At 45.8% G+C, this 20,378-nt stretch overlaps 1 protein-coding gene across 4 annotated transcripts in view; it reads left to right on the forward strand.

Annotated features, from left to right (window-relative positions):
- Positions 1–20,378, forward strand: part of chd7 (chromodomain helicase DNA binding protein 7) — a 70,342-nt gene that overhangs the window by 3,011 nt on the left and 46,953 nt on the right. For 3 of the 4 annotated variants that reach the window (XM_076079567.1, XM_076079596.1, XM_076079588.1), the window contains 2 exons: positions 14,073–15,700; positions 16,607–16,917. In XM_076079567.1, the coding sequence (XP_075935682.1) occupies positions 14,194–15,700; positions 16,607–16,917 (1,818 nt within the window). In that variant the 5' untranslated portion in view covers positions 14,073–14,193. Of the gene's footprint in view, positions 1–250; positions 291–14,072; positions 15,701–16,606; positions 16,918–20,378 lie in introns of all 4 variants that reach the window. The other variant, XM_076079577.1, reaches the window with a different exon arrangement.

Below are 20,378 nucleotides of genomic sequence, written 5' to 3' on the forward strand. Positions count from 1 at the left end.
CATTATACTCTCCCAACACATCCAACCAAACATTTTAATGACTATAAAGATTTCACCGTCTCATTCACTCACTCCAGCGTTTTCAGAGCAAAGAACGACACCTTGTTTGGAACAGGTGTCCATCAATGTGTCACATGTTTGAATAAGCTTTTCCCTGTTATTTTGAACTATGACTCATTACTGTGATCAGCTCTGGTTATCTGAGCATTTTCACTCATAATGCGCCACCTTCTATTTCCCTTTTCACCAGCTCACACTGTTCACACTGGTTCAGGATTGCTCGGAGCAAGGTAGATAAATGTATTAAAAAGGGGCCACATGATGTGTGTGTGAGAGAGAGGCCGAGAAGCCGGTAGTGCTCCCATTGGCATACAGAGAGCACCACAGCTCGTGGCTGACAACACTGATGTTGTTGTGCTCTGTTAGTGAAAATGGCCATTGTTCCCATCTTTGTCCCTCCCATCTCATTTGACTCTCTGTGCTGCGTGTCATCCACCAACAGCCCCATCTGATTCCTCTACTCCTTGAGAAGAGGGCAACTCGTCAGGTTATTAGTTTCTCTCTTTCTCCTGTATTTCTTTTACATCTGTAAGAAGTTACCCTTTCACTTGAGTTCACAACATTTCCATAAAACCAGTTCAATTAAAACCAGCGGCTTGTTTTTTATGTTAATATGAATGTATCTGAAGTAAAGCTCTGTCTGTGATGGGGGCTGAGATTTGTTTTCTCTTGGAGGGTAAGAGGAAGTTCATATCTAACAATGCATCTTCACTTTCAGCGTGACTTATTGAGCTACCCTGGAATGTATTTCATGTTGAACTTGAAGCATTAGCTCACATACTTGGTCCCTTTACGTGCTGAAGTCGATTTACAAATTCAAAGTATTTTGCAACATTTGGCAGGAAGAAATCATTTGTGTTATTTTGCAGCTCTGTTTTTATTTCACCTACCGAGAGTACAGTGCCTTGACTGGATGTATGAAACACAGCTTTGTGTCCTCTATACTTGTGAGGACAGTGGTATAGGATGATGGCTATATACCCGTGTTGCTGTTGGATGTACTGTGTTTATGGGCCCAGTTATTAAAAATAAAAGCCCAACAATGAGATGAAACCCTCAGCACCTAAAGTGATATTTTAACTGAACAGTAGCTCTCGTTGACTAACACTTAAATCCCACCACCGAGGGTGGAATTTCCTCTGTGGGTGTGGGGAAATGTCCAGAAACCCCCTCAAATCTCTCTTTTCTCTCCCATGCTCCACTTCTACAGTTGTGTTAAGTGAATTATTAAACTCTCAACATTGTCCTTTCAGCAGCTGATCGGTAGAGCTCCTCAGAGACTCTACGTGTTACTTTTAGTGTTTGTATTTTGTGTTACAGGTGATAGACATTCTGTAGCTGAACATCGGTACAAGCCAACTTAGTGGAGGTGCTTTTGAAACCGAAATTGAAAGTTGCGGGCTGGTGAATATGTATTGTTATTGATTCATAGGATTAAAGTGTTTTTTAAGCCTTCAGTCTCTATTCTTAAAATTATAGGTTAGACACTGAAGCGTGGCTAGAAAAAGAACAGTGAAGTTAATCTTTCCCGGCTGGCAGCCATGCCTTGTTGTTCAATTGGAAAGTAATGGCTGCAACGTTTTTTTTTTAGAAAATCTAAAATGCTCTATAAGTAATGCATCTTTATGGTTTGCATTATATCTATGAGGTCAGTGCAGATTTAACTTTCCTGAAGCCTCTGCAGTCCTCTGATTTAAGAGTAATCACAGGAACATTCCCTCACTATCACTGATGAGGATCTGTATTTTAGAGGTGGCGGACCCTGACGACCAGACTCAGGCCTGTACAGAGGAGACGTGTTCCCCGTGTAGGGTAGAGAGCACCAGTGCTCCTGCCGGACAGTCTGGTGTTGGGTATCTGGAGCCAGAAGGAGAGCCGGTGTTTGTCATGGGTGGCCATTTTGTCTCCCATCATCATGTGTCGCGGATGGCAGCCCGTGTTAGCAGACACGAGAAGAGCTGCTGTTGTTTGTCTCCATCTCTTTCATCTCGCCCTCCATTGCTCCACCTCCACCCCACCCACCCACACTTGGTCCCTCTCCACCCATGCGTGAGCTGCCTCCTCTTCTTTCTCACCCTTTCCATCGCTCTCTCTCTCTCTCTCTCTCTCCATCTTTGCCTGCCTGTCTGTTCCCTCCCTCCCTCCAGTCCTCTCATTTCCAGCCAAAAGGTTAGCGGGGGTCTTTAGCACCGTGGTGACATTCAAAACCGAGTGTCATCTCTGTCTGTCTCTCTCTCTCTCTCATCCCTCCCTCTCACCTGTCTCTCCCTCTGCCTCTTCCGCGCTCGCCCCCCCCATCCTCCTCCTGCAGCGAGGGCCTTCTGGACTAAGTGCTGTGCCTAGAAGAGGCTGGCGTTAACACAGCTCTCTAGTGTTTGTGTGGGCCGCATGTGTGACGGAGGAGACGGCCTGTCAAGTATATCTCTGTGTGCATCTTTTAAATCTCCCCTTGACCTCACCCGGCGTGGCCCTGTGGCCCTCCTCACCCCTCAGCTCTCTACCACCATCTAATCTAACTGCTGCCGGGGAAACAAAACCGAGCACAGGTCTCCGGATCCCTCTCTCCACCTCCGAAAACCTGCCATGCCACCGCTGTGGCGTCCTTCCACCTCGCCTCGTTTGTCTCCTCCACTGATTCACACGGCCGATGAAAGGTTAAGTGCTGCCTGCCTGTAGAATCAACATCCAGTTAGGAAGATGGAGATGGATTCAAGGTCAGAGAGGAGGGACTAAATGCAGGAGACGATGTGTGCATCTCTCCAGTAAACCTCTTACATGACACCCTGGCTCGTCGTGTCCATCATTGGCAGCTAATGTTGGTCGTTATTTCCAGCACTCAAATGACGCAGCTGCATTTGAATCCTGTTGAAAAATGTTACAAAAGTGCCTAAGAGATCCTGAGTAGAATTCAAACCCACAACGGAAGTAGTTTAGATCCTGGAGAGCGCATTGACTCTGGTTAAAAAAAGAAAAAAGCAGGAGGGTGCATGTCCCGGGGGAGAAGTTGCCCCTCAGCCTCATAGAAAGGACTCCGGAAGTTAATTGGTTGTTAACAGGCAGGCAGGTGGGGCTGGGAGGGGAACCGGCCAATCTCTGGGGACACGGTCCAGACCTGCCTGTCCCATTGGTGTAAAAGGGCATGTCAATAGCAGTGATTGATTAGGGAGGTGTGGGGGTAGCACGCTATAGAGCCCTGTGTGTGTGTGCGCCTTCGCCTTCTTGTTTGCTCTCACACAGAGGAACGGTTTCTTTGGAAGCTCACATCTTATTCATATTTTGTATGAAATTAAAAACCCAGAGTGAGAATCAGAAAAGTCGTGCCTGTGATGTTGTTTGCTCAGAAATGTTTCCAAAGCTTCATCTTGGTCCCTCTGCACCGGGATGACAAATCTCTCACCAGCCCCCAAACCCACTGGTGGTTTCTCTTAAAGAGACTCCCAGCTAGTGACGAATCCTGTAGTTTTTTCAGAAGTCTAACCCCCTTTTTGAAAGTTTGTGTTGGGGATTTCCCCCCTCAGAAGCCTGTTTCAATGGCAGAGTACCACTGTGAACTCATTTGCATCGCCGAGCAACAATTTCCCCCCTCAGCGGCTCCAGTTTGATTTCCGATCTTCATTTAGGTGAATCGACGTGAATCAAATTCAGTGTTGGAGCATTCATGTTAAATTTAGAGGGATGTGATCTTTTTTGACACAGGTTTGATGCCAGCGTTTCACCCAGTCTGAGTGGGGGGGGGGGGGGGGGGGCTGTGGTAGAAGTAGAAGCTAGTCAGACACATCTGTTCTGAACCTGAAGGGGTCAGTTTACGCCACTAACGTAGCCTCATAGCTGAGTCGGACATAAGTCAGACGTATGAATGGAGTTAGAGGATATAGACGTGTTTCTCTGATGAGAAACTCGTTTCGATCCCACAGCAAACGGGTCTGTACTGGGTTAGAAAAGTCAGACATCGTGTCTGGAAATAAACTACTCTTCAACTGGTGTTACAACCAAATACAGACAGTGAACGATGCAAAAAGCTGCATCTGTATAGATTTAAGTACTATGTACAATATAAATATATATCATAAATATTCTTTGATATATATTTATATTGTACATAGTACTTAAATGTTACATGTTTATGCTTAGTTTCTCTGTTCTACTTTGTTGTCTTTAATGTCCTTGTTTTTTAATATTTCTGTTTATTGTATATTCTATGTATGTACGTACGATGGGAAGCAATGTGTAACCGGAGTCAAAATCCATGTATGCACACTCATACATGGCCAATAAAGCTGATTCTGGTTCTGATGTGTGAAGGAGGCATTGCTCTGGCTCTAAAACAGCAGCTTCATAGGATTAGAATGAGTCATTGACCGTATGTGTTCATCTAGTTATCTATTTCACAGCAATTTAAATGGCAATAAATCTTTTCCAGGGGAGAAGCTGGAGTCGGTCGGTGACGTTGGGTGTCCCCGCGGGCTGTGACTCTGCAGAGATCGCCTCTTACTGTTTGAGCCCGTCAGTCACTGTTTACAGAGACCGCTCCACATCCTGGTCTTGGTAGCCTTTTATAACACCAGTGTCCCGCTTCAGAACAAACGCCTCCTGCACTGTTTCACATCCAGCATGCGCCAAAATATGAACCGGTGTATAGTCTTCCTTCTGACCTTGAGTCTGTGCGGTTTAGGGCTGATGGTGAACACTGATGGTGCACGGTGTCGGTGAGGAAGGCTTTCACACTTATGGATAACAATGTGGAGTAAAGATGCTTTTAGTCTCTTTTCCATGTTTGTTTTTATCCTCGGTGTCACACCGACATCACTCGCCTTTATACACTCACAGATACGAGTGGTTTTCAATGACTAGACGGAGTCTGTTTTAGAGACTATCTCTCCCCCCCCCCCCCCCCGTGTCTCTCGGCCTCTTGTGTCCTCTGGGATCAGACTGGTAGCTTGCCAGTGGTTTTTCCTACCACATGGTAAAGGCAGGGAGCAGATTGGATAAACACAGCCCTTTCCTGCTGACCCCCCCCCATCCGCCAAAACACATGCACACAAACCACAGACATTCACACTACACACACACTGTCCATTAACGAAGCAGCCGTGTGTAAAATAACCAGATTTTCTCTAGCTTCACAGCTTCTCTCTTTCTTGTCTTGCTTTGTTGATCCCCCACCTCCCCTCTTCCTCCTCCTCTTCTCTCTTCCTTCCTTCCGGGCCACAAATCCCAGCCCCAAACACACGGCCTGCATCCCCTCACTTGAGCGTAATTACACACGCAGCTAGCCAGCTCCAGTGCACCGTCCTCCATTTGGGAACAAAGGTATAAATTATAGCGGCTTAGATCCCGGTGGTAGTGGGAGGTGGGTGGGAGCACACGTGTCCTCTAGAGGAAGAGGGGAGATCACTCGCTACCTTAGGTGTACTTCTGGTTTCTCTGGCTGCGCTCTGTTTGTCTGTGCTTGCCCGTCTGTGTCTCCAGCGTTGTTGACATGGCAGAGATTTCCTGTAGTAAAGCCTGGAGGCTACAGACCGTTTAGCTGCCAAACCTTCAACAACGCAGACAGGACCGCATTGAGCTGCTGTCGGCTGATCTCGCCTCCTCCTCCCTTCCTTCCTTCACACTAACGCCACACGCACAGAGTGGTTAGTGGCCGTTTGATCGAGTATGGAACTAGTTATGACAAAATTACATTGTCTTATTGTTAAAACAAAGTCAATGAGGAAGAGGCCTTTCATAGCTTAGTATGTCAACCACATGCATACTGAAAAAAATAAATCGAGTCTTTGAACAATGTGCAGAGCAGGAAACTGGAGAGGCGTGTCACGGAGCCCAGAGCACCTGCTGGTTTTCATACCAACCGAACCTTACACCATGTGATGTCACTCTGACACAGCTTCAGTCAGACTGCAGGAGCATTGACATCACCTGCAGGGATTGTACGAGTGGAAACAAGTAGATGATATAACCTTTTACATTGGATTGTCTCTCCAGTACTTTGAATATACGTCTAAGTTGCAGTACATGTATCTGTTAAAACGCCAGTGTTTTCCTCAGAGTTCAATGGAGGCCCCTCTCTGACCGCGTGGCACCGCCGGCTGTCAGAGAGCCCACTAAGTGGCACACCGACGTGGCACTGATATTCTGTGGTCTGGGCTCGGCCTCCATAATTGTGGTTTGACAGAGTTGTGCAGTCGGTGTGGATTCCTGAGCCTCAGTTAACTCATCAGGTCTGCTAAAGCAGGGTCCGTTGGAGCCTCTCGTGATGACTGCTGGTTTCAGGTGAGGTGGAACTCACAGGCTTGTGTGCCAGTTGTCGGCAGTGAGGCACCCTTTATGTATTTCTTCTCTCTTATTTACGGTGGATAATAAAAATGCTGGACACTTCAAGGTCAAAGTCCTGAGACACAGTTTGCTTGGAGTTACAACACATAAGAAAGATGAAAAGAGAGGCCTCGTCCCTCTCAGCTGTCCACAGGGCTTCTGATACGTCGGCAGGTCACATGACCTGATATCGCAGCAGTACTGTCCACATTAATGCTGTCTATTACAGCTGCAGCGATTAGGTAACTACTTTAAAGATAGATTTAAATCGTTTGAGCCACTTTTCAATCACAAAGTCAAATCATTTGATGGTTCCAGATCCTCCGTGTCTTTTAATGTAGTAACTGGAATACTTTTGGGGTTTTGGACGGTTGGTCAGACAACACAAGACATTAGTACATGTCACCACGTACTCAGTTTTCTGGTGTTTTGTAGACCAAACGATTCATTGAGAAAATCATCAGCAGATGAATTGTTAATTGAAATAATCTCGGCTGCAACCCTTCAGTGTTTTCCTCCAGCATTTAGTAGTATTACATTTTATTCAGGTTTACATTTGGCCCAAATGAATCTGTTTCACATAAATTAACCTTGTCACACACGCGCTTCCATTATTTTTCCCATTAAATGTATTTCAGTTATCTGACATTATACCGTTCATTATGAGGGCATTACTTTACTGTTTGTCTTTTGTAAGAACACATGTTCTGTAACTGAAGTGGATTTCTTCATTTCATGACGACAGCATGAATGATGAATAGAGTGAGTAGATGTACAAGCTGTCTGAAAAGATAAACATCAGTGTGGTGTTGTGAAACCACAGAAGTGAACACAACACTTTCCTTCTCTGTCATGTTGAATAGGAGCACATACCTATGGTAACCATCTGGTGTTGTAGCAGCCAACAGTAGTTTTAATCTGTCGATCATTTTCTTAATTGATGAATTGAATTGTTTGGTCCACACCATGTCAGAAAAAGTAAAAAATGACATATTTCTGTGAAAACCTGAAGCAGGAACCAGTGACATTTTGACATTTTTGCTTCAATAAATGATTAGTTATCAAAATAGTTTCTCATCGAGTCTCTGTCGCTCAACCACTCGATTAATTGACCAAATGTTGTGTGCCAAGTATTTGTGTTGGGAGACAACTGGACAAACGGGAAGCAGCGATGGAGCAGTGTGTTCTGCCTGTCCATCCAAACACTGTTTATCGGCTGGGAAGTCGTCTTGACGACATGTGCACTGTGATGTAATGGAGATGGAGGAGATGTACATTTGGCTTTTTAATATGCGATTGTGTGAATGAGTGCATACTAAATAGCCATGATGTTTAGGTGGTAACACTGGTGTTGCTGCAGGTACCCATAAGGAAATGAAATGTGAGCCACAAGTCCAGTGAGAAGTCTTTGCCAAGACACTGCGCAGCAGTTTTCTGCTCTATTTGTTGGAGTTTTGTCCAACTTAGGGAAAAGTTATGAAGGCAGGGAGGGTTTGCTTCCTCATCTTGAAGCTCGTGATGTGAACAGAACCTATTTGATTGGCCAGCACTTGATGTTCCCAGGTAACGGCAGAAGCCGGAGCCAGAATCTCTCCGTTAGCGTGGACACAGTCTCACTCCTCCTCCTCCTCACCACGTGTGTGTGTGCTGGCGGGGGAGGAGGAGGAGGAGGGAAGGAGGAGGGAAGGGAGGGAGGGGGTGTAAAGGGCCTCATCCTTTGATGAGATTTGGCGTCCAAAGCGGCACACTGACCGTTCACCTAATTCCCTCTGCAGTGACAGCTGGGCCTCGATGCCAAAGTGTGCACGTGTTCCGTGTGCTGTGAGAAAGAGACGTGAGCTAGAGAGCGAGGGCTGAGGAAGTGGTCCAGGCTGCAGACAAACGCTATCTGGTTCTGAAGGCCAGACTAAATACGAGGGAAGAATCTCTGGCCTTGCTGCTTTAAACTAGAGCTGTTGATCTGATGAACACACACATTATCTCTCACACACACACACACTCAGTAGCCAGCAAGTGCTCATACAGCTCTATTTATTCTGTATTGTAGAACTCAAGGTCTGTTGTAGTGTGCGTCTGACTCGGTTGACAGGAAATCAGTTGCCTTCATAGTAACTTCTGCAAAGGATGTGAAATTACACTCAATTACTCTCACCTGCCACACACACACACACGGTCGCATGCAAAAGCCTTTTTTTTCTCCCTGTAGTGATTGAAATGCAGAGGAAGTGATGTAACTCGGCAGTGCTGCTGCTTACACCACTGTGCTCTAGAAGTGTTGACAGCTGAAGTGCTGCTTTATCTGTTAGTCTCTGAAAGAGAATGTTTTAACGGTTCAGAAAAGTTCTAAATGAGTAGAGCTGGTTCAAACATCTCCGGTGTGACGCTCTGCTGCTTCTCTTGAACTCTGGGGACTTTCGACAGGCAACTAAGTGATTAATTGAAAAATAATGGACAATAAAAATCTAATGTTGGTTGAATGGTTAAAGGGAATAATAAGTGTTATTTCAACCTGCTGCTCTTCCACCTACATTGCTAGCTATGCATGTGTATAGTGTTTACCATGTGGCGGACTGGATCAAGCACTCAAAATGTAGCTTAGCTTCCCATGCACACTTATCTGATGGACACAAATCTTATCCACAGTTTAAAAGAAGAGCGTCTGAATTCCACGCTTATCAAAAGTGATGACACCAACCGTATCGGACAATTTCCATGCCTAGGCCAATATGTTCTCCTTTTGTTATTGCACACACAGAATATCAGGGTTGTATCCTTTTTATCTGAACTCCTTTTAGTGATGGTACATTTCATTAGAAGATAACATGTGTATTTACAATCGCATGTATTTTCCCTGACTTTTGAATTCTGGGTAAATAAAAATAGAATTTGTAATCCAGATCATTATAATGTAAGTGCACCCTTTTAAAAAGAGGAATGAACTTTTAATTCTTAATGGTATTCAGACATTGGAATTGAAATGTTAAAAAAAATATCCAAAATAAATAAAACAAGTTTTATAAAACACACAACTTTACTATAAAAATATTCTCTGGCTCTGTTAACAACAACCATGTCTTCTAATGGTCAAGAAGACTTTCTGGCATCATGTTGGCTAAAATTTTGCTCTTCTGTAGACAAACAGCCAAAATGATTGGAGTCATATCTCTATATCATAGGATAAGTTGATATATTTGCAACTAGCCAAGTCTTTTTCTTTCAACACATGATGGTTTACTTAAATAATAGGACTACAATTAGATCCTTAATTATTGTGACAAGCCTATTTCTAGCACATAACATGCACACATGGTCTCACTGCTTCAACAGACCGCTGTTCCTCAGTACCACGAAGAAGCATAAAGATGAGCTCACATTGTTGCTGACCCTCATATAGTAAAGAGTTGAGCAGCACCTGTCTTGCTGTCTTTGTGTTGGCGGCTTGTTTTATGGTTCAGAGAGATGGAGGGAAGGGTTTGTTAATTGCTATTTACACACAACAAGAGTGGATGCTCCCATCAGGCATTGTGGAGGCAGCCAAGAGCTCAAAGGGATGTAGGAAGTCTGTATCACTGAAGTTCTGTGTCATGGTAATGCCGACCGAATGGGTCGTCTTTATGGTCGCCCTGGAAGTCGTCTATGAACAGTAATGGTGATACTTTGACAGAGAAATAGTTTGCACTTTGTTATTTGGTTAAAAAGTAGTGTTGTCGCGATGCTTCGATACAATACCAACAATATCTATTTGATACCATTTAAAATACCTCACGGAAAATTTGACACAACATTGAATGCATAAGATATTAGATTTTTATTAAAAGATAAAAATATCAAGGCCCTATTATGACGGACGTTTCTTTTCTTGCTAGTAGCAGAGAACAGCAGAATAAGTGTAGTAAACCTTAAAAACATGCTCCCATGTCTCGAGCTGATGTGGAGTTTGAGTTTTGACCCTGTGAGGTTACTGTAGAGTTGTATCGTATTAAGCTAGCAATGTAAAGTAACAATTCGTTAATTTCCACAGGGAAGTTTCCTGTGACGTAAAATGGATCGGTTGCGATGCTAATTTCCCTTAGCGCATTGATTTTCATCAGGTGTTAGCATCGAACTAACGTGCTAAACGCTTTTTGTTTGCCTCATGGTTGTAGCAGTTATGCTAGCTATGTTAGGTGGTATTTCAGCAATATGCTGACAAACTTGACACCCAATGCTCACGGAGGGCGGAATGAAAATGAAACCCGCAAATCATTACTTTAAACCGGAGCGAATGAGATGAGTCACAACCAGAGAGGAGGCGGGGCTAAGCTGCAGCTGGTACACGTGTATCGATACCGTTTTTATCCCGTTGAGTAAAGCTGAAAAGAAAACATCTGCCGTGTGACAGGAAGCAGTCAGGTTGATGTGAAGGACACCATCTTACGATGTGAAGGACACCAGCACTAACCATGCTGGTTGATGTGAAGGACACCAGCACTAACCATGCTGACTGCAAGCTATTTTGATTACAGGACAGTTAATATCACTAAGGTACTGATGGCTCTGTGATGGACTATAGAGCTGTACACTCAAACCCCAGCCTAACTAACGCGGTAGGGGCCTGTCTAAAACTGAGCTACAATAACTTAAGGTTATTAAGTGATTCTGGGGCACGGCATAATGTTTATTAAAAAAGGAAAAGTACCAATTTGTGCACGCTATTTCATGTAACGAACCGATAAGTGGGTGAGGAAAATTAGTGGGAGGTAGGAGCGGAGTGTGGAGGAGGAAATAAATTAGGTTACCGGAGGGGGGGCTGTAGCAGCTTGTTTCTTTTTTTTTTTTTTTTTTGCAGTGCATAAAAGCAACAGGCACACCTCCTCTCTGTCCTACCTACCTACACTCATTCATGCATGCTTACATCCACTTACCTCCACCCTCTCACTCGTGCAGGCTGGGTGTGTGTCTCTAGATCAGTTTTTCAAAATCCTACATGCAAATGTGATAAGTTGAATAATGGTAAAGTAGGTTTGCTGTATGCATGTTTATTTTCCTTTTACCAAGGGAGAGCAACAGACCCACAGGGAGGCTAATAAGGTAGTATGTGGATAACTGGCTTGTTTTCACACATCTGTCGAGACTGACTGACGGACTCTTTAGCTAGCCAGCTGAATTACTTGCCGACCGAGAAGCTACTGGTCGACTGCTGCACAGAAAAAGCTCCCTGGCCTGTTGGCTGGCTGATTTCTGGCTGGCTGGATGGCAGCTGCTGCTGTTCAAACAAGAGTTGCATCTGCTGGGCCCCTTTTTGTTCTAACACACACGCACACACTCTCTCTCTTACTCACTCAATGACTCCGAGTGTGTGTTTGGAAAGAAAGAAGTTCTTTTGTTGGGTAGTAAAATTGAGGTGGGGGAGGGCTTGGGGGCAGTGCTAATATGAAGTGTGTGTGTGTGAAGGAGAGGTTTTTTTTCAATGGGTTTTTCTGAATCTGAAACTGATTACCTTGCTAAACATGGGAGTTAATCCACTGCACCTCTGCTCAGCAGGTAACAAGGCTGCTGATAAATGTTGAAAATGAGTTTGTATGATGCAACATGTAGATGCTTTGGGGGAAACTATTCTTGAGATTCCCTGGCCAATATTGCAGTTTAGATTGTGAAAATATCCTATCTAGGCCTGTATTGGGGTCTACATGGTTAAATCGTGTACTAACAACAAACCTATGGACTCTTATTTATTTGAAATAAATATTAGGGATAAAATGATGCATTGTTTGTTTCTAAGATCTTACAAGAGTTTTAAGTAACCTAGTACTACTAGCTACGGCTTTGGTTCATTAGGTGACATAAAGCAACACCTCATGACTGACTTTTTGACTCGACTCACTTTTGGTACGTCCTTTTTTCTGTTTCAGTCAACACTGCGGCTAGGACCCCCTCAGTGTATGTTTGATTCTCAGCTGATTGCCATAGTGACGTCGTGGTAACTATCGGGACATCCTGTTCGATGCCACACTCGCGAAATCCTTAAAATTGCAACCAAACATCAGTTGTATGCCATAGTGTGCAGCGTGATTCTGCAGGCTGCCAATCTATTTAAATGTGTTGAGTGAATATAAAATTTGGTTGCTATTTAAGGTAGCTTTTCCACGGCGTTACAAATGGTGGGTTTGTGCATGATGTCCCGTGTTGCACTAGTGATGATTCTCTCTGACCAATGAGTGGTCTGAAGTGGTTCAACTCCAACTTTTAGTATCAGATCAGCTTGCTTGGAACTTTGAGGTGGTACAAAGAAGTGTACCAGGTACTGTTAACAACTTTTACAAATGGAAACCCCCAAAAAAGAGTTGTGTAGCATAAGATATTCCATAATCGATAGACTTGAAATGACTCTTTAGCCATGACACTAGGGCTGGGCGGTATGACCAAAAATGCATATCACAGTATTTTTTTTTTTTTGCGTTAAAGCATTAATTAATTAACGCCAAAAAGAACCGGGCGGCCAACCGGCCAGCGAGCGGTGAACAGCTGTTTTGTGTGGCGTGTCTTCCGTTCCGTGACTTCCTGTTTCCTTCACCTACATTCCCCTGGGTCCTAAGCCCCTCCATGTACAGCTTCTTATCACCCTCTATGTACCAACGTACATTTATAACAAATACCACACATATTACACAGTAATCAGCGTTGCATATGTGTCTGACCAAAATACATTTTGTTGTTCAATCTTTGTTCATCCTGCATCGCTCTTTTCTGTACTTTAATGTAACGTTACTGGAGCGACAGAGCCTCTCCCAGCTGTTAGCAGACTGTTGTTAGCTAGCTGTACCCAGCATGCAGTTCGGCGGGGAAATTTTATAAATGTACAATTATTAGTGTTACAAATTGTTTATGCATCACAAACTGTTGTGTCGTAGTGTTTTGCCATGTTAAAGAGCGTTAGTTGTGGGTTGTTAATTGTTGTTGTAACCATGACTAGGGTTCCCTCTCAATACACTTAAGATAACTAGCTCCGACCGTAGCGCTCACAGTCTATTGTCTGATCCACACTCCGGAGCAGAAGGTGGCGGTAATGCACCAATTAGATGGATGTCAACCGCCGTAAAACTAGAAGAAGTAGTAGTAGCGCTCACAGCGGCGAACAATATATTTTGCTGCCTGTTGAAGAGCGACATAAGTTGTTTCGGCTGTGCCTGACGGTATATGAAAAATTCATATCATACGGAAAATTTATACCGGTTAACCGGTATACCGCCCAGCCCAACATGACACTCAAACATAGTGTGCTATGGCTACATAGTTATCCATATATGGCAATAACGATAAGCTACCAGTTAGTCCCGTCTAACAAATAGGGTTGATAACAATTTAACAATTGCCTTTTTAACTGCTAGCTTAGAGCTAGCTGCGTGTTGCTAAATGATCAATGCTGTGCTGCTCACCCAAACTATACTGCAACCACTTATTCACACAAGAATGATTCTTCTGTCAAATTAATAGTAAAGACTGCCGGTTTCAAGTCATTTGGTGGCAGACGTGTAATAAATCAGCCTTTGAACGTGTCTGTAACTTTGTGCAATTGTCCAGGTCTGCTCAAACCGTCAAGGAGTTCTAAAACTACATTCATCACAGTCCAGCTTTCAGAACAGCGTACAGCAGTCTTTTGGTCGATGCACTAATTCCAATTTTTGTCATTCTTTCTCCCCGCCCTCTGTCCGTCTCTCCAGGAACCTTAAATAGGACCATGGAGTAGCAAGCTTCAAATTAGCAGTTAGCTGATTAGCTCCTCACTGCACAACACACCTCCCTCCATCCAGTCCCCTCCATCTGCGGGCCCCCCACCCAGCCATGGCGGACCCAGGGATGTTGAGCCTATTCGGGGACGATGCAGGGCTGTTCTCAGATGGATTGGATGGTTTAGGGGACTGCTTTCCTCAGCAGCCTGCCTCCGCCCAGTCCAACCCTTTAACACAGCAGACTAATCCCTCTCTGAACCACGAGCACCAGGGAAACAGAGGCTACCACCAGGGGATGATCCACGGCGCTGGGCCCGGCCCCGGGCAGCCTAAATTGGGGCAAATGTACGACCATGGTCCCTACACAGGCTACGATCAACCTGGTGCCCCCGCGGGACGAATGATAGCCCAGAACGGCCCCAGCCAGGGGCCACCAAACGTGAACACGCCCATGAATGGCATGGCTTCCCACTACCATAATACCCCAGCTAACTCCAGCAACCCCCACCATGGGTACCCGGGTGATGCTGGTGGAGGTGGAGGTGGAGGAGGAAGTGGAGGAGGAGGAGGAAGTGGAGGAGGAGGAGGAGGAGGAGGAGGAGGCGGCGGTGGTGGTGTTTGGGGGCAGCAGCAGACCAGATCAGCTTATCAGCAGCCTCCGACACAAGCAGGGGGCGGCCCCAACCAGATGGGAGCCTACCAGATGTCTCAAGGCAACTATAGTGGGATGCAAGGCCCACCTACACCCAATGCAGCTCGCATGAACCAACACTACCCTTCGCAGAGCATGGTACCCCCTCCTGCTCAGGACCCATCTCACTACCTGGGGCACGTTGGAATGGGTGGGGCTCAGATGAGACACCCCCAGCCTCAGTCACAACCCCAGGGTTATCCCAACATGGGCCACACACCCCGATACCCACACTCCCCCTCCCGACAGCCTCCACACCAGCACCAACAGGGCATGGGAGGGTTTGGGGGTGCCCAGTACCCTGGCTATCAGGCCCAGTATGGAGCCATGGGACCTGGGATGGGCCAGGGTGCCAATGCTAATGTCAATGCTAACACAAGCCAGGCCATGGGACCAGGGCAGCTCGGCCAGAGGTTTAACCAGGGATCAACCCCAGCAGCTGGGCCACAGGGGCAGCGATATCCCCCTGGACCACCGCACCAACCCCAGCCCCATCCAACCCATTCTGCCCCAATGCAGCAGCAGCAGGCAGGGCAGCAGGGCCAGCCTATGCACCCTCAACACCCCCAGAGTCTGCCCCCGGCCCAAAACCAGCCCCAATCCCACCTTGCCCCCCCAGCTCAGGGAAATTACCCCTCCCCCTCATCCATGTCCCCAATGCGGGTTTTGGGAACCCCAACACCTCCTCCCCAGCAGAGCAGACCCCCCAGCGCAGGGCTAGCCGGAGCCCCAGAGGTTGCAGGGTACACAGCCCTGCAGTCTCAACCCAATGCTATGGCCCAGAGAACTCCCCAAATCCCTCTGTCTGCCCCACAGCCCCAACACCAGCAGCCCCTCAACATGCCTCCCAGTGCAGGGCAGATGTATCCCGGCATGGGGCCGCAGCGTGGTCCTCAAATGGGGCCAAACAGGCCTCAGCTCCAGCAAGGTAAGCACAGGACAGTTGATGCGGTCCCATGTTGCTTTGTCATTGGTCTCACGTTTGGTGCTTGATTGGCACCTACTCAATCCATTCACTTCCTCTATACACATCTAAAAACAGAGTGTAAGTACAACGCAGAGATGTTAGACTGACCTTGTCTTTACACGGTTTCTGCCACATGTTCATAGCAGTTGAAATACCAACAGACCCAAACATTGATTTAAGAACATAACTCCAATTGGAAGAAGAAAAAGCTTTAGCCGTCTTGTATCACCTTCCTCATGAAATACACACATTCCCTAGACATGTCAGTGGTCAGATCACACAGTCAGGTTATGCAGCTTCTCTAGGGTTGTTGTAGTGGATCGTCCTCATGGGCAGAGATGGTCCACACTGTAGATGATGTTCCAGCAACCCTCCACAATACAGTAGAACTAGAGTTACACACTTTAGTTGCTTCTGCGCGTAAATCCTACACTTGGACGAGGGAATTCTTGAAGTAATTCAGAAACTTGATTTGGCCTGTAAACCTGTAATGTTTATTTTACACATATGAGCCACTCCACTTTTTGCTTACCTTTACTTATTGACAATTGCATGAAACTTGAGCTTCTGTTTTTATTCTCGTTTCTTTTCTGAATTTACTTTTGATTATGCCTTTCAATGCTTGTTAAAAGCAGTACAAACTACTTTTGTACTTTGTTTTACTTCTTAATAGAAACTGATTTACTGCAGCCACCTAGTGTGTCTGTTACTTTAATATTCTACAAATGTTTATGATGGTGTTGGTGATGGAAACACCAACAAAGTGATGGTCTTGGTGATGGACAGGAGGTAAAACACATTGTTGTTGATCATGCATCCACACAGTCGGGGCTGATGCCGTGTTCCTCTCCCCGTCTCTACTCCCAGGGCCTCTTGAAGCTCCAGTCAGCCAGGGGGGAGACCAGCATCTGCTCCAGACCCCGCTGCAGGCCCCCCGGAGCGGGCAGCCCACTCCCATGGGTTTCCAGGGTCCGGCCGTCGGTCAGCATGGCGTCCCGGCCCCGATCCAGTGCTTGGCACCGCCCGCCCAGAGCGCTCCGACGCAGCACGCACACATGCCGCACCACCTGCAGAGCACGCCCCCTCCCCCCAACCAGGCCTCCCACCCCTGGGCACCTACCACCTCCCGCCCGCTCTCCTCACCACCTCTCACCCCACAGAAAGTGCCTCACGTACAGGTGAGTCTCCCATCAAACAAACACTTTGATGTGGTAGCAGCAGTGTGTGTGTGTGTGTGTGTGTGTGTATGAGAGAGATCAAGACCGTGCATTTGTTTTCATGTGTGGGTGGTTTTCATGTGAGTGTTTATTTTTCATGTGGGTGGGGGAACGTGTGTGTTTGGAGTGTAAGGGAAGTGTGCGTTCTGTGTGCATAAATGTGTGTACATGACATTTGAGAACACAGCGGTGCACTGGGCCCTGGTTCAGTGGAGTTGTGTTTTTTGCCTTTTGTATCTTCTGCTGTGGGCCTTGTGTGTCGTTGTGTCTCCGTATGTGTGTGGGGAAATGGATTTTTGCAGCTGTTTGTTTCCTGTGAGCTGCATATCCTGAGATGTGTACAACACACAAACACACATGCTCGCGCACACACACACACAGAGGCGCCACCAGCATAATCTTTCCTCCCCCTTGCTCCCACGTTTCCCCCTTCTCTATAGAGGAAACCTCCCTTCCTGTCTCTCCCTCCTCCCCGTCTCCTCTCTTTCCTCTCTCTCTCTGTCTGTCTGTCTGTCTGTCTGTCTGTCTCACTGTTTCTTACCCATTTCAGGGTTGTCATCTCTAAGTTAATGTTGTGTAGCCGGATGTGCAGAGAGACAGGCAGTTTGTAAAAGAGGGAGACAGTGAGGAGGAAAAAAAAGAAGCTGGTGGGTGATTAAGAGATTGGGGGAGGGGGGAAAACATGCTAAGAGGAAAATAAGTGGGAAAATGAGCAAAGACTCCAGGATCTCTCTCTAGCAAAGGAGATTGGGGGGGGGGCTGCCGTGGAGAGGTTAGCCGTTCTCAATGGCAACCTCTATGTTTGTGTTTTGTGTGGCGAGCCATCGTCGCCGCCTGCATCAAGTGCCCTCCAGTGTCCATTAGCTTGTTTTGTTGCTCAAAGCCCTCTTTCTCCACTGACCCATTCACACACAATAGCGGCCCTGTGCCCCGCCCCCTCGCCCTACTATCCCCCCCACCCCGACTCCACCTCCCAGCCGTGCACCGCTGCGTTTTGTGGTTGACATTTCAGCCGTCACTCTCAATCTATCCAGCACTCCTGACCTAGATGCCAGGTTGACTGGTGAGCCCGGGCGAGCTGCATGTGCCGACCCGACTCTAGCTGCAGGTCAGGCAGCCCCGTCATCACACACACACACACATCGACAGTGTGGCTTGGGATGGTGTGGTCTGGAATGGGATGGCGAATGTGCCTGGGGAAATAGGATAGCCTTGTATGTGTGTGTGGCACAGGAAGGGAGTTCTCTCTGTGCCACACGATGCATTTGTTAGAAAGAGCCACACACACCAAGCTGGTCAGTCAGTCATAATGACTGTATGTCTGGTACTCTAAGCTCCATCTGTTCACTAAGCATGGTTATTACACATGCACATACACACACACGTGCCTTCGTCAGCAGCTCAAGGTCACAGCTCTGGCAGAGTGCTGCGCTGTGACCTTTATTCTACATCTCACGCACACACACACACACACACTGTGTTGCGTGCAGCACTTTAGTTGACATATAACATGCCTGTCTCGCCCCTCCCCCGCTCTCGGTTGCTGTCAGCGAGCTGCCATACCATCCAGCTCGCCGCGGCTTCGAGGAAACGCTCCTCTGGCGTTTAGTCGACTCTGGTTGTGTGCGAGGATTCCAACAAACGGAAAATGTCAGCGGTTGACGGAATGCTCGGTTTCTTTCAAACGTTTCACCAGAAATTCATGTTAGTCGTGTACAGTATTGAGGACATAGTTTACAAGAAAGACCCTTAAAAGTACGAGTGCCTCTGTTGGCCCGTTTCTTCCTCTCAAGTCTGTATACCTCGGTCCAGCATGACAGACACATAGAAATGTTGTTGAGATGGGCACGTCATCAGACCAGTCAGAACAATGGATACCTAATGGCAAATGAAGTGAAATTCAGCCATGGAAAGCCACAGCAGAGCAGTGTGGCTTCATCTCTTGTCCTGAAAGATGACGTACTTAATCATCCTTTGAGGGGCAGATAGTACGAGCACCTCGCCAAGCTACTTCTCTGTAAGCTGATTCATCTTGGTTTTGGTGGTTGAGTGATTTTTATTGGAAACCCACCTCACCATATTTGAAGAGCTGAGACATGCAACTGCTGCTGCTGCTGCTGCTGCTGCAGCAGTGTCTGAGCAGAGAGGAGGTGCTTCCTTCCTCCTGTGCTTACTGTGAATGATTCTTGGCTGTTTCATCATGGAGAGATGAAACATTAACTCTTTATACAAGAGATATCTGAGCCATCAAAATGTGCATTAGCTATCTGCACAAGCCAGAGTTCACATACTTTAAATTAAGAAATAAATGTATCCTATCAATTTCACCTTCTCCTATACTTTAAAGTGTCAAAGTAAAACTTACTATTAAATGTCTAATTATATAAGTATGTGTCCCATAGTTACATGTATAATTATATATATAACTGTAGGGCACATGGTTAAGATAAGAGAACAGTAGCTCAATCACAGTTAAAAAACACATCTTTTAGACATTATTCATGTAATAGTTTAAAACTCGCACCTTTAGCTAATCTGTTCCATTATAACTATTTAGGTGTTAAAGTAAACTTGATTGACAGTGACCAAATAGCCCAACATTTGTCATCAGATTCAAACGTTGTTAAATACCGATTGGTTCAAGGAAGTAAGCGACATCAATCACTTATGTGTAGCTAGACTGTTTGGAACCGTGGCAGAAAATGTAGTGTCAACCACTTCCAAAATGATAAAAAAAAAATATGGATTTTTTAAAAATCTGCTTGAAAGTGGTGTTTGTTCAGCATCCATCAACCAATGACTGACCAACGCTGGCGCTCAAATGTGCAGCCAAGCGTCACAAAGAGTAGTGATATGGCAAAATGTAATCACTGTCCAAAAATGATTTCATGCAGGGGAGGAAGTCCGTCTAACGTTACAAAGCATTCGCTGACAGCATGATGACGAGTGTACTTTCAACTGGCTCGATTGAGAATAATATATATTTTACCTATTTTTACCAAGTAAATCAGAAATATCACCAGCCAATGCTGCAAATAAAGGTGCTGTCACAATAAATTGTCCCAAAGATGATTTGAGTTTTAACACCATTTTATGCCACTGATATAATGATAATATAACAGCATAATAATGCAAGTGCACCAGTTCAAAGAGCTAAATAAAATAAGACCACACAACCAAAACAATAAACAAAATGGACTCTCTGTCAACAAAAATGTGCAATGTCTGTGCGATGTGCAAGTCTTCTAATGGTCAGGAAAATCCTGCTGTTTGTAAATAAACATGCATGTAAACACAACAAGCAATATGGAGGTCAGCAAAAATATTTGAGGTCATGTCCATATACTTGTCCGTATAGTAGATACATAGAAAATGATCCAGCTCAAGTCCACATATCGTACTATATTCCGATAACTTAAAAA

The sequence above is a fragment of the Anarhichas minor genome, unplaced genomic scaffold (genome assembly GCF_050575085.1).
Source record: "Anarhichas minor isolate MPS153535 unplaced genomic scaffold, ASM5057508v1 ptg000006l, whole genome shotgun sequence".
In the NCBI taxonomy this organism is placed as follows: Eukaryota; Metazoa; Chordata; class Actinopteri; order Perciformes; family Anarhichadidae; genus Anarhichas; species Anarhichas minor.